The sequence below is a fragment of the Plectropomus leopardus genome, chromosome 22, assembly GCF_008729295.1.
Source record: "Plectropomus leopardus isolate mb chromosome 22, YSFRI_Pleo_2.0, whole genome shotgun sequence".
Taxonomy (NCBI): Eukaryota; Metazoa; Chordata; class Actinopteri; order Perciformes; family Serranidae; genus Plectropomus; species Plectropomus leopardus.
The window spans coordinates 8,798,398-8,813,973 of record NC_056484.1 but is presented as its reverse complement, the minus strand read 5'-3'; the positions used below and the strand labels follow the sequence as shown (position 1 = coordinate 8,813,973).

Here is a 15,576-nt window from a genome sequence, read left to right as displayed (position 1 = left end):
TTTCATGGCCAGAAAGTGAAAAAACATGTTAAAGCTTATATACAATGAGTGGGGGTTTTTTACCACCAAACCTCACTTTAATGAGGCTTGCCTGTTTCTCCTCGAAAACACATCATCTCCTGTGTCGGCTAATCTGGTTAAAAGACTCAAAACCATCTCAAATTACTTTTCATAAACACTTTTTTTCAGTTTCACTCACACATCGTCCTCTTTAATTCTCATCTCAAGGCGGTTTTATTCATCTCTTACAGTGAAAATTCCTCCTGACAGCTTTTTTTTTTTACCTCCACTGTATTCCTTACTGCACACAGTCAAAAAATTCCTCTCACTCATTTCATTAGCCTACATCTTCCTTCAATATTTATCTGCTCCGAGCACATATTGTAACTTAAACAGCCTCAACACAACTAGGGCACATGTTTTAGATAATTATTCCACTAGAGGCACTGGGATTCCTGGCAACATTTACTACAGAGGGCCACAACCCATCACAGTGAGCCTTGAGAGCACCAACCCAAAAGAGATAACAATTACGAGCAGTCATGAAAAACAGAGATGATTCAAAAATGATTCAGAGATGACGTGGGTCCTTTTGATGGAACACAACCAGGCACATGCAGGAAACACACCAACTGTTTTTTTAAGCCAACGAATTGAATATTACAGCCCTATAACAATCCATGCCCTTGAGAGTTTAACATGGGGACTTTGAAAAACACAGGTGTATGTTTTTAACCCTTTGAAACATGAGCAAATTAGTTTTATTTTTTACAAAAACACGGAAAGAAGGCAATGACCTACTTAGAAAAAAACAATCCAAAAATTTGAAGGATGAAAAAAAAAGTACAATTTCACCTAAAGTTAGCAAAAAATAAATAAAATAAAGTACTTATTATGTTAATTAATTCATAATCATTCTGTACATAAGAATACATTATACATAATTTAGATAATTAATAATTTTTTGGACATTTTTTCTCAGCTTTTATAAGAATAAAATCGTAATCTTCTCATTTCTGGCACTTTTTTGCTACACTTTTTTGCCAAGTAGCTTATTGCCTTTTTCACACTGTTTTCACTAAGGGTTCGAAGGTTTAAATACTTGTGAAGGCGTCTGAATGTGGCACAAGAAAAGGTATGTTGATTTAGCTTTCCAAGGGTTAAAACCAGTGTTTCTAAAACAGGGGCACAGATGCCAGTATGGGTTCCCATACTTCAGGGAGCATTTGAGATTTTTTCAAAATATTAACTTAAGAAATAAGTCATACATTATTGCAAATATAATACTAGTATAAGGAGTTCAGTAAACCCTATTTTGTATTTAATATTCTTCTTCTTTTTTTAAAGTAACCATTAACTGCCATATACTGTCAACTGCCGCAATAAACGCAATCATGTTTACATTTACATTTGTTTAGTGTGTATTCCTACCAAAATACTTTTACGCTGGATTTAAAAAATTCAAAGGGTAATTATTTGAAAATGTTTAAGAAACACTGGCCATATGTCATAGTCAATATTGAGTAGTTTAATCACTTTTTTTTTTTGCCTGAACTGGGGTGTTTCACATTGCGTGATTTTAGGTATTGCAATCGTTAAACAAAAAGCTGTTCTAATAGTTTTCCAAATATTCCATTTTTTTTTGGAGCTACTTGCTTTGTGAGACCACCTGGGCAGCATAAAACATATGTTAAAAGTGTAATAGAGCACGACAACAATTAGCGCTGCTAGTGCTAAACTGGAAGATAAAAACAATTGAATCATAACCAGAAGATAAAAAAACAAACAGGTGGAGCAGCATACGGTGAACAGCATTGTTTGCTCTCTTACCAGGAGTTTGATGGAGGGCTGATAACAAGTTTCATTCCTACGTCCCCAGCGGACAGATGGGACAGACTGGTCCAGGATGTGTTAGCTTGGTGCAGGGGAGGCAGCTAGCCAGTGTCAAAAGAAAAGGAAAACATCCTCCTGTAACTCAAAAGATGTCCTTTTTATGTGTCTTCTTGGCTGCTAGCTTGCCACCAATAAAACTACGTTCACCAGTCGCTTGGTTTCCTGCCACAGGATTCACACACCCTCCAACTTTAGGGTGTTATAATTACTGTCAAACTGTTGGAGAGCTGCACTGGACTGTTGTCTAAACTATGAAGCGTTTTTCTAGCCACCTAGCTGACATAAGTCTAATATTCCCACTTCTTCATGTCTGGTCTTGTGTCCACCGGCTGCTGGAGGGAACAATTTGCTCTTTAGCCATTTAATACTCCAAGCTAGAAGCTACAGCTTCCTGCTACTAATGTAAACAACAATAAAACTAATACTTAAAAGGCCAGTGAGTATGGTTTTGGGGCCATATACTGGCAGAAATGTGATATAGTTGGTATAACGTGAAACTGCTTTATTTAGTGTTTGTGCTAGTTTAAGTCACCGGGTCTGTCTGTTATGGATATGAGGAAACCTCTGCGGCTATTTGAGCTCCCGGTCAAAAAACTGAAGAAATTCTCACCAAGAATTCATGCTTGCCACATAGAAGTTTCAGCTGGTTGAAATCTGCAATTTTCACCACTAATGCCATTAAATCCTTTGCACTACACAAAGTTGCAGGACATAAAATGTAGGCAGTGAACTAAGAGACACTCCACAGAGCTGAGGGGAGCTGCATTGCCTGGTAAAGATTTATAGAACATCAAAATATTGATTAGCGCAGCTAAAACTACAAAAGATGCTATGTGTGGGTGCTGGAGGTGTTCAAGGGCACCTTTGCCAACATTTGTGTGAGTAACAAAAGTGATTTAACTATTAGTTTAATTAGTAAGGGATGTAATTAGTTTTAGTTAGTAACAAGTAATGATAAAATAATTAGATTTCTCAGGTAACCTTCCCAACACTGGCCATAATAGGATACATAATTCAAAAATAGGCCTAGTAGCTAGTAGCAGAGAAACAACCAGAAACACTGTAATGAAAACCGGCCTGCTGCTTCAAACTAAAATTACTGCTTCTCTTATCTCAGTTGATACAAGCATGTGAACATTCCTGACAAAACAAGGCTCCTTATTAACTGAACATACTTCCACATACTTACTACATATAGATTTATGCATGGAATGACTTGCAGAAACATGACGGACATAAAGAAGGAAGCAATAACCCTTTTTTCCCCATGTTTTACGCACTTTAAGGAGTTCATAGGGATATTATTCATATTTATAGGTGATCCAGGGGGTTAAACAATGTGTGCACCCTTAACATACATCCTTTCATTCGTACTTCAGCTCAAAGCACTATGGTTTGCACTAAGATGAAAGGGCACTTCTTAAAGACAATCCCATATTGACGCACTTATCGGTCAACCTCAGAAACCAAGCTATAAAAGTAACAGATGTTGCAACCGGCAGACTAAGTGATCTTCTGTCTTCACTGTGGCGCTTCTCTTTAGTCACTACTCTGCATCACTTCTTTGTCATTTGTGTGGCATGTTTAATTGTTTAAAAACTCGCTCTGGATGCACATTTTTAATCTCAAGGGTGATGATACTTCGAGAAGGAATCTGAAATTATAAAGGGTGAATGTGAATGTTCAGTGAAATTCAAACCTCCCAGCCCCTTAAAGCTCAGAGATTTTACTGTTTTGCTCTTTTGAAAGAAAGAGGGAACAAGTCTTCCCTTTAGTCTCTTAAGGGACCAGAATGCACTTCTTAGGCAGACGGCGACGTGATTGGGGTCACAGATCTTTTGGGATATATGACTCTGAAAGCTGAAAGACACTTAAGTCCAGTTCAGACCAAAGATTTGCAATGAGATGGGTCAAAACTCATAACTACATGCAATGCGTCAGTCTGCAATGTTCTGAAATCCTGCCAGTTTACACCAAAGAGGCTAGATGGGATGATGTGTCATCTCCATAGCAACAATGCATCGTACTTCCATTCCGATTTTCAGCTATTCAGGCTTATTTTGTAGCTGAATATCATTTTCAGTTTCTTAAGGAACAAATGTGAATGATGATAGTGGGATACTTGCCCTACAGTTGCATTTCTGGTAGTGATGGAACGGCAAAAACATAACACATAACACACACAGCCTTGTGTTAACTAATGAATGTTGTCAGAAGGCTTTTATTTTGAAACATAAAAGTGTTGAGCTAATTTTTTTTTCATGTCTGTGGCAGATATAGACATTGAAACCTCTGGTGAAAAGTGGTGCAATATATGATTACCAAAAAAACTGTGTCGGGCCAGTTCACACACCACTGCAACTTTTCTCTGCAGCATTCCAAAACGGTTTCGTCTCGTCACAAATATCTGGTCTGAACTGAGCTTTTAGGATGCATTTCATTTCACAATAACACCTCAATTATCTCTTGTCCTTGCTTCACTATTGGTGTCAACAGGAAATTGTCCAAGTCTTTCGAATAAGACATCCATTACTGGGTCGATTTGTTAAAAGGTGCAGTTAAAAACCATCACTGAAATGGCAGCGTCACTCAGAGTCCCATTTGTTAACCTGTCAAAAGCCTTGATGATGGGTATTCAAAGGATCGTCCAGAGGTTACGGTAAATAAATTCTCCAATTGATGGCCACAGCTCTCAAGCAATCAATCTAACAAGCCTATACAAACACGAACACATCAGCACCCTGAATAGCTTGTTTTAAATATGATTTTTAAATATAGGTTGCCTTTACATTTGGCTCAACACCAGCAACCAGCAGATCATGTACTGATTATTTCCCAGAATCAAAAATGTGCCTGGCTCAAGCCCTCTCCCTGCTCCCGTAAAAACGTACTCATTTCACACGCAGAGGCTTTTCATTGGGATTACCACTGGCCAAGAGAGCGCTTGGCTGAGCCCTGAGCGGTGCCCAGGAAAAACACTTGACATGATTGAAAAAGCAGAGACTGGCCAGAACATCCCCACAAGCTGGAGCGCCTGTAATTATCTGCTCCGCCATCTCGTCTTCAATGTTAAGATCAGTGTGCGACACGTGACGATAATTAGATTATAGGGTGAAAGGTCAGACACGATCAGCTCGCAAAGCAGACAAATGCAGAACAAATTTGTCTACAACCATCTTTTTACTCCAGACCAGAATGACTGTCTCTCGCCTTAACCTTTTGCTCGTAACTCTCCTCTAACCCCCGAGGGAGACAGCGGGAGCACACGACTCTTGACCCCAAAAGAGGGCAACGTTTGATGAATGACCAGTGAAGGTCAAACCTCTGATTGGTATTCACCCTCCTCCACCTGAAATCACTGAACCAAAACGCCAGAGTGTGTCCCCAAGAGCGTAAATTACCATGGTGACTATGATAGATACACAGCACTGGCAGACACTGAACTTGCACTGAGGGGATGGAGTGCAAGCGTAGGTTGAAGCGGGCAGGGCCGCGCCCCAGGTAATCTGTCACCAAGGGGCTTTTTGACAACCCTGCGGTGTCACAGTCACATGTAGAGATGAGGCTGATGGATGGAATAACCCCTGCTGGGTGCTTTACAGGGATACTTGGCGAGGTGTGATGCAAGTGGAGACGCCATACGGACCTCATTTCTACCAATCCTCCTTCACCTCCACGCACACTCTGTCTTGACACACAGAGGGGTCACTGCCGGTGCTGAAAAGTAAAGCGGGGGGATCTTTGACCTTTAAGAGGTGTCTGGAGATGCTTACCAGACAGCAAACCTTGATGGAGCTGCAGATGAGAAATCTACCACATACCTTGCATATCAGTAGTTCACCTTTTGATTTAACTCTTGATAATGGAAGACTGATTAATAACAGTTTTGGCAGAACTGTTGCAAGAGCCAAAACCCTTTATGTCCATATACAGTGTTTCAGAGTCAGTGAAGAACTACCTGTCCAGACTTTTTTTTTTTTGAAAGGGGACCAGCTGTGGTGCAAATGTACTTTTACATGAAGGGCGATTATTCTCTCACAGATGTATGGCAGGCTCACTCACTGAACAAAAATTTGAGCAACATACTTTTCTTTTTTTGTGGGCGTGAAACACAACAGGCTTACACTACACTTTAGTCATAATGAATGGATACGTGCACAGTTTATCAGTGGTTTCTGTATTTTTGGCCCAGCGACTTGTTATCAAAGGTTACACCCTCAGTGTGGACATGTTTCACAAGCATTGATGGATGACTGAACGGGCCTACAGGGCACAAGCCCAGGGGCCCAACATGTCAGCCCCCCCCACCCGTCCTTAACCAGTAATAACAATAATAATATTATTTTTTCCAGTACAGAATAGTGTAACAGATTACTAATACAATTTCAGTGATAATATTACGGTTACTTCAAAAAGAAATAACTCATTAAAATGTTTTTCGTCACACCCCTACTGATTTGTAATCACATTTTGGATTTATTTTCATAATCATAAAAACAGTTAATAAAACAGCAAGCTAGCCTGACTCCTACTTTACATGCAGTGGCTGGAAACATCCCCATTACTTTGATATTGGCGGGAGGAAGAGAATATAACAATCGAAAATAACATCACTGTTACAGGTAGTGGTATTAAGACTTTTTGGAAAAACACAACTGAAACACCTACCACAACAAACAGCACAACAACATAGATAGATAGATAGATAGATAGATAGGTACTTTATTGATCCCGAGGGAAATTTAAGTAACCAGCAGCATATTAAACATACAAACGTGACATTCCATGAAATACACCCCACCAAATTTGAGCCCTCTGCGGCCATGGAGGATGGCTGCAGCCCTACAACAGCTAAATAACCAAAACTGGGTTTTAATCACCTATAGCTGCAGGTTACAGGCGACAAATAACAAATGAAGCTTATGGCTGGATATGTTGGTGGAGTAAATGTTGCCTATGTCCATGATAGACTCTCTGCCTTTAATAATCCTTGAGGAAATACCAGTAAAGAACAACAGAAGATCCCAAGGTAACATTTGCAAGCCATCTAGCCTTAGCTGTGCTTACTTGCGACTAATGTTGCCCTGACAATTACACAGAGACACATGCAAAGTCTGAATTTTGAGGAGAAAAGATGCAATTAGACATTTTGTGGGATGTAACAAAAAAAGTAATGTAACAGGTAGTGTAACTAATTACTGTAGGAGATAATTGAGTATTCATATTACTTTTAAAAATAATCACAAATAATTACATTTTTGGACTAATGAGCCCCGCACAGGCCTTTACCTGCAAAATTTGACTCAAATCAACATGAACCAACCAGGAAGAGACTCAAAAAGACCAGACAGAGATTCGAAGAGACACAAAACCACAAAAAGATGCATCAACAAAGAGATGCAAAACAACAAAACCACAAAGTCTGTGTGTCTTGCTCCTATGTAAGAAAGCAAATGCAGCCAAAACTGTCTTTAAGTGACAAAGTGATGCTACTTCTACCTAAAATGAAAGAAGTTTTTTTTTTATTAAAGTTTCTTATGATGATTTTCTACTTCCACAGTCCATCAGGGCATTACAGGTTTCCCCACCATGTCCCTCCACAGCATGAAAGTGTTGACATGTTTATTCAGCTGTTTGCAAAATGAAACTCCCGGTTTAAATTAGCTTTAATTCCCCCGGGGGTGCAGCAGGGCGTTGTTGTAACAGCCACCAGTGCTTCACAACACAAAGAGCATCCGAGCCACACAGTTCACAACGTGTTGAACTTCACCTCTTTTGCTTTAAGTTACTGTGAACCATGTGGAGTGCACTTTTTTGGCAATAATACTTAAAAAAAAAAAAACAAACAATTTGGAATCATAACTTGTAGCTCTTGAATGAATGTTAGACGCACACAATTACAGAGAAAATATGCAATTAAGGGCAATAAAGCAATATGAACTCAATGAGCAGCGGTCCAAGTTAGAATAAAACACCACTGCTGGTTTATTTTGGCATTTTGCTGTAATTTTAACTCTCCTTCTCCCTGTCTTTGTGCCTTTAACTACACAGCCGGTGATAAGCAGTGATTTATGACAGACTCCGGACAAAAGCACGTGCAAACATGCGGGTAGACGCAGCGACCGTCCCCCCCCCCCCCCTCCGCTTCCGTGCGTGAGGTAACAAGAGGAGATGACAAGTGGAGCGGCGGATGGTGATGTTGCTGCTGCTGCGCTCTGTGGGCGAAACCTACCTGTCATCGTAGCAGAAATCCGCGTCCAGCGTGTTCAGATAGAGACCCACAGCCACGGCGGTGCACACCAGCTCCGTGATCATCTCTCAAAACCAAAGTGGGAGAGGACAGAAATGACTGGAATCAGGTCTCCCTCCCGCTTCTTCTCTCAAGTCTCTGTGTTATTGTGCTCTCAATTCAGCCGCTCGGCAGCACAGCTCTCCAGACAACGCAGGGCATTTCCCGAGACATGCAAAGTGTGGCAAAGTTAGCCATATTCCCTGTAACCCATTGTGTTGAGAGACGGGTCAGGGGTGCCGCGAGGTGAAGCTATAGCCGGGTTTGGCTCGGAGCTGTGCGCATTTCTATGCTGCGGTGTCCTCAGTGTGCGCATCTCTCCGCCTTGGCACTGGAGAGAGCAGAGTGGGGAGACGCATGTGGTTTTCAGGGAGGCTGAGCATGCGCAATGGGCGCTGCACTGGAGAGAGAAGGTGGGGAGTGTTGGAAATAAGTAATTGTGTTTTATGCATTGCTGGTGGAGTAGATTACCTCAGTGGGACACAGAATAACCACAGAGACACAAAACATACAAAAGGAGACATAAAATGACTTGAAAGAGACACAAAACAAGTACAAGCAGAAACAAAATGACTTCGAAGGACCAAAAAGAGGCACACAATAAGATCAAAAAGAGATACAAAATGACCTCATTGAGACACAGAATAACCTCAGAGACACACAACAAGCTACAAGATACAATTATGACCAAATTAGTTCCATATATACCACCTATCTTACAGAAAAAGTGACCTCTGGTAGTAAGATTAAGGTTGGATGGCTGCCTGGTTTTGTAATAAATGTATTCCAACTTTGAACTGTAACTTTGGAAAACACTGATGTTGTACATTTAAATACATTTCTAAAAAGCTGTTTTGCAAATTCTGACAACATAATTGTTGCTTAGGTGTCTTGCTAAACAACCTGACTAGAAGCCACTGCTGTAGGTATCATATAATCTGATTCTAATAAAAATATTGATTAATTTGCCATACATCAGCCCCCCCACTGTCTCTGTGGAAAGGCTAAACTTGGAGAGTTGCTGTGATTGATGAACCGTTGTACCTCACCCTATGGCGAGGATGCATATGGGCGTCAGTTTGGAGACGTGCAGCCTGGTCCCGCTGACTACCAGCTGGACCGACGCCTGTCCCTCAGTCGGGGCTGCAAGCAGAGAAATCCAGCACAGAGCGGCAGAGAGAGTAAAACAGATGGCTGGAGAGGGATGTATAGAGAGCGAGGGCATCAGCCGGTGAGGGGTGAGACAGTGACGAAGCAGGAACAGTCATTTGTAACAGCGGCACCCAGTGACCCCTGACTCTGAAAAAGACTTGACCTCATGGAACCTGTTGGACTATTTAGAAAGCTTTCGGCAGGCTGCTGTGTTTGTGTACCTGAGACTGATGTTTAGGTGCTTCCTCTTACAGCATCCATCAGTGTCCAGAGATAACAAATGAGTGTTTGGGTTGTAGGAAGACACTCAGTCCTTTTGAAACTTTATCAGGAAGACAACCTCATTGTTAGTTTTGTGAAGGAATGTCAGCTTTTAACCATTAATTAGTTAAAATCTGGGAAAATTAGATGTAAGACTTTTTTAAGCCACTTGGAATTAAATTTAACACCTTGTTTACAATATGCAAAATTGAATAAAAATATGTACCAAATCAATTATTTAGCATTAAAGACAATTCTGCCTAAATGTTTATTGTAACACAAATATGACTTTTTTTCTTGTGCCAGAGACAAAGCTTTTGATTTTCTCATTCTGCATGTGGGACTCTATTGCCCTGAGTTTGAAAGACTTTTTGCACAAAATACACTGTGGGTCATACGCATCGCCTTGTAACAGTTTGAGCCATGCCTCAAAATCTTGGTTAAATAGTTTGTTTTTATTGAAATTGCAATTATCCATCTCATCCGGGGTACAGAGACAGCCAGCTTGTAGACAGTGGATCATCTGCTCTGAGCATCACAGCTTGAAACAAAACATGAGTATTGTTGGTTTTGCTATTTTGATCTGCATAATGTGAAAAGGCATTAAGTGAATTATTACAAAAATAGATGTTAACATACATGTGTTGTATACCAACGTGATCACAACATATACCTAAACAAACCTACAGGCAAACACAAAGCCTACAGGATGCACACTGTGTCGTCACGCTGCAGCCCCATGGGGACAAGGGGTGCTCTGTTTTGCAGGCGGCACAAGTGATTAAGGGATTAGCTAAAGCAAAGAGGGAAAAATGTTCCTGTAGAGTATAAACAGGCCGAGGCAAAACAAACACATTACAAGAGAAGAAGTGTTTACTCCCTCTGACTGATTACCTGCTACGTCCTCACCGTGGAGCAGCGTCATGAATATATTGCCCGCTCTTCAGGTGTAAACACGCAATGAAACATTCCTTTTGGGTTTTAGATATAGTCTAAAGGGCAGTTGAGGACTCTGCATCATCAAGTGTATTTACATTCATTGATGATTTTATTTTTCTTCTTTCTCTTCCTATTTTTCCATCTGTTATAAAAAGTGACAAACATTTAGTGCTTTTAATTAAAAGCATGCATGCACGCTCATCTAAGCCACATTTTGTTTTGCTCAAGAAAATGTTTGCATATTTTACTTGCCATGTGACTAAACTGTTGAAGCCTTCAGCAAAGGACTACATGCTTTCAATGAGTATTAGTTGCACACATTCCCCAAAATTTTGGGAAATGTGCTTTCTTGCTAAAGGTGAGGCGATCAAAACCACGTTCATGTGCAATAAATGTAAAGCTACAGCCAGCAGCTGGTTATTTTAGCATAAAGAAACAGGGGAAACAGCACTTATTAACTACCTGCAGTCAAAGTTCATTTTGTTTCTTTTTGCAAAGCTTTGCAGAAATAGAGACAGGGCGAGCACTTTTTCATAGGAGCGACATGGCATTTAGCCTGTTTGTGGACACACAGAGCAGGTTAGGACATCTTTACTGGGAAACACTGAAACAATCTGCAGTTTGCTCGCTCATTAATAAGTCAGTTACACCTCTTTTGCGTCCAGAAAGCCAGCATGTTATCTAAAATCACACACTGGGGCGGCGCTATGCTAGCATTGTTTGGTTCTGTACAAAAAAGCAAATCCCGCCTAATGGAGGGTCTTCGTCACGGCCCTATCGCATGATCTCTGTGTAAAAAGGGCTATTAAGAGATTTCCTCTTCCCTTGAAGCTACACAAAGCGAGTAATGGTAATTATCCTGTGCTATTTACTCCGGAACCACTGTTTCTTCACCCCAGCAGATAGACATCACGCAGGGAACATAATCACAGCTGGAAGGACCGGGCCCGGACCCTGCCCTCACAGAAATAGCACACCCATGTTATTAATATAAACGTTGAAGCCTGACAACATAAAATCAGGAGACGTCGCAAACCAAATCAAATCCTCCCTGCTGTGGAGCATCCGTAAGGGTGTCACCTCCTCGTTCAGCTCAGGAAGATCAGAAATATAACTGGAATAAAATGGGAGCTTGATGACTGTTTGGGTTTGGTGTTAAGAAGGGGAATGAGTGTTATTGCAAGTTGAAACCACGCTGATGACTGACTGTAAAATGGCTTGAATAGTAGTTAAAAGGGTCAGTGGCTTGTATTGTTTCAGAAAAGATAAATTGTGAGGATAAATGAAACAGGAATACATGAAAAATTACTACATTTCGTAACCATAAAATGAAACCGCTCATATGCACTTTAATGTTATCATTACTATGTGCAATAAATTTGATGTGTTTTGGAGTCTCAAGCTGTCCTGTAGAAGGGGAAGAAAAGGGGAAAAAAGTTTAACCTGACCGATTTTATAAGTGGCTTTTCTATTGACCCCATGAGCTTTCTGCGTTCAGCAGTTCTAAAATAAATCCAGTTTATACAACTTAAAGTATTTCCCTACCTCAAGAAAGTATTTAAATCCAATGACAATAAAAGAAAGTACAAATTCTGAGTGGTTTACCCTTCAAGATAGGAAAAACTTTTTAGATCTTAATTTAAGTGATGTTTCACTTTGGTTTCCCACTGCACTTCCATTGAACATTGCAGTTTGTGCTAACATAATATACTAAAATAAATGTATTTTTCATTCCATGTGTGCTGTAAGAGTGTCAATACATTTACACAATTACATTCAGGATTTATATTCTTCAAACAGGTTATCCAAAAAGTTATTCATAATTATTATTATTATTATTATTAGTTGTAGTAGTAGTAGTAGTAGTATAGTAGTATTGCATCATTTAAAAAAAAAAAAAATCAAGTATTTTTTTTTAGAAATTTGTTAATTTTATGCTCTTGTTTTTGTCATTTTGTCCTAGATGGCTTTTGCCTTTTCCTTTCGTCTTACTCCACAGCTCCCTACACACACTCTACTCCACCATATCACTTATCACTTAAGTTTAATTTTTTTGATTGTCCAAAAATACAGTTTTTTTTTTTTGTTTGGTTTTTTTTTTTATTTTTGGGTAGGGGCCCTCTGTGCACCCTATAAGCAGCTGACCATGTTAATTATCGGATGAGCCGCCAGTGAATACAAGCAAAGCAACGTTAATCATGCAACTCATAATTTGAAGGGGAAATGAAGCATTACATGTGTTTGGCAATTGCTTTACAGGTTGAAGCTGTAGAATTGGAGTACTATATTCTGTGCAAGCTGCACATAACAGTGTCTCTTCTTTTGTCTGTTTTCTATGACTTGGCAGATGTTTTAGATGGATCTAATTTGATATTTATCTGGACAACATAAGAGCGGGCAAGATTAATGGAAAATATGATTCAGTGAGAGAGACAAGTATTGTTATTGGATATACGTGACAACTTTGTTTCTCATTGAAAACAGCAGCTGTCCAGTTTCTTGAGGGTGACATTATTTGAGAGTCAGAGTCAAACATTTACGCAGCTTGACGTGCCTGTTTACACGTCTGCAGATACATCTCCGACAGGTGTAAAAATGCGTTTTTGTAAATGTGGCTCTCTGGAAGATAAATGTGCAGTGACTTGAGGTGATAACAGCTGATTTTAATCTAAAACAAGCCGTGTGTGCCCAGCTCGATACCCAGCCAAATCCTTTCTTTCTCACAAGAAGGGCAGCTGGCAGAGAAGCGTAGCCTGTTCGTGACTGAAGGGGCAGGATGATGGCAGCCAGGGCCACTTCCTGGCACCCTTCTCTCCTATGGCCGTCTGCCCAGGCCCCCAAAAAATCCCAGTGGTGCTTGGGGACAGTGAAAGCAGGACAACATGATGATGCTCAGATGTAAGAAATTTGAGCAGTGTGTATGAGAGTAGATGTAGAAGTAACTGTAGTTGGCTTGTGCATGAGATGCTGTGACAAACTATAATAATAATAATAACTTTATTAAGTTACAAGTTACAAAGTGCTTTTCAGACAATTATTGATTTTGTTTTGTTTTTCTTCTTTGTTTCATTCATTAATTACGTTTCAAACTCTTGTTTATCTTATACTCTTCACTGAATTGAATTGTATTTTTACATATATACATTTCTTTTTTTCAAGTAAATGTCTTAATCATCTGTGTTAGTTATATATGCATATATGGTCCTCTACTCCTTGATTGCTGTTTGTTTGTATTCCTGTACAAGTAAAATTCATTAAAAAGTTAACTGCAAAATAAAAAAAAAGGACAAGCTATCCCCCCATGAATCTTAAAAGTGATTATTAAACTTTTATAATCCACCTTAGGATGGATTTTAGGCCAATGAAGTGATTTTATTGAGGGTTTTGTGGAAAGGTCTGAGAGGAGTGCATTGCAAGAATCAAACCAGGAGAAATAAATGCATGAATTGGTGTTAAGTATTGCTTTTAAGTTGTTGGCAGATAAAAATGATCTGATTTTTGAAATCTCCAAAAAAAAAAAAAAAGGAAAAATAGCATGGGCCCAAGAACGGATCCCTGTGAACTCCATATTTTACTGAAGCTAAGTGATCATTTCCAATTTCCAAACAGAATGACCTTTCTGAAGGGTAAGAACAGAACTAATCTAAAACCAATCCTGAGATAACTGGCTAAAGTCTTTATGATGTTTAATTGTACTAAATAGCTTTTTCAGCACTGCCATTCTTTCTGACATTTTGCAAATAATCAGTTCACTAAGCTTCATTTTTCCCTTGCTCCTTCTCTTTACACTCAAGCTGTGCTGCTGCTTGATAAAGCCACTTCCTTCCAAATTTTACCCTTTGAATATTTGAGTTCATTGATTAAAAGTCAGAAGAAAGGGCATTCTTTCAAGCCAAAACATCTACCAACTGACTTGTTTAGACATGATTGGACGATGTTTGAAAGTAGATAAACTGCAAATGTAGGCTGCTTCCTGTTCATGAAGTCGGAGGAACTCGGAGATAATTTTTCATACCAAGTAGGGTAGCAGGAACTTGATTCACATCCAAACACCACCGTGAGAAACAGTGATCACAGCAAAGGGCCGAAGTGTTTGACGCACTCCCCTCACTTCCCCTCCACTTCCTCCTTGCAATGAAAAGTCATCTGAGGTGGGATTGCCTTGCATGATTCCCCATGAAGACTATTTCTGTCTCCTTCCTGTCACCGGTTTCCTGTCTTAAAACTTTGGGAAATTGTAGTTTTGCATTGCCTAGATAGCTTGTCCTGATGTCTTTCCAACAAGTTTGTTTGTGTGTATTGGAAGCACGCCTTTCATCACGTCACTTTTCTTGTCTTCTATGTGGGCACATGAAAGATGGCTGCGCCAGGTTGTGTTTGTATATACATACATACATGTGCATAGACATGCGTGCAAGCATCAAGGACAGGACACAGGACATGACTCACTTGGCCACAACAAAACCCCAGCAACATTTGTATTCCAAAACAAGCTTCGTTCACATCTTGAATTGCCTGCATCCATGTCGGTACGGTTTGGCCACTCGAGCAGGCTGTCAGTGTGAAACACCGTGCCGGATCCAAACATGGTCCAGACGCAGCAGAGAGCCTTGCCATCTGTCTTTACCGAGATAAAAATAAAGCTCTAGGACACGGTTTCGTCACGGCATCGTTGACAGACCTATGGATGGCCTACAGATGTGCAGGCTGCTGCAGCTACAGTGACAAATAATAGAAGCAGTGGGAGATGTGCTTTGTATAGGTAGTGCACAGTGGGAAAGTGTATTACATTCTCTTTGTTTCAGGCTAATTTTGTTCATGAGTGTCCATAATTATGAAGAATGGATGTTCCTACGGAGCTTTAATCAACACTTTTCACATGTACAGCTGCCAGGACCATTACTGACTCTGTGGTGGGTAGTGAGAGACACACAGGGCAAAATATGACAGTTCATTTTAAAAGATAATCTTTTATGTTTGACACAGACCTTTCAAATGAACTCAAGTTACCCCGTACTGACATGACTTCACACCAATGTAAT

At 40.0% G+C, this 15,576-nt stretch overlaps 1 protein-coding gene across 1 annotated transcript in view; it reads right to left on the bottom strand.

Annotated features, from left to right (window-relative positions):
- The window catches only part of tmtc2a (transmembrane O-mannosyltransferase targeting cadherins 2a), a 72,164-nt gene extending 63,673 nt beyond the window's left edge, over window positions 1-8,491 (bottom strand). Inside the window, 1 exon segment of the mRNA XM_042511279.1 lies at window positions 8,126-8,491. Within this exon segment, the coding sequence (XP_042367213.1) occupies window positions 8,126-8,208 (83 nt within the window). The 5' untranslated portion in view covers window positions 8,209-8,491.
- Window positions 8,492-15,576: the final 7,085 nt, after the last annotated feature.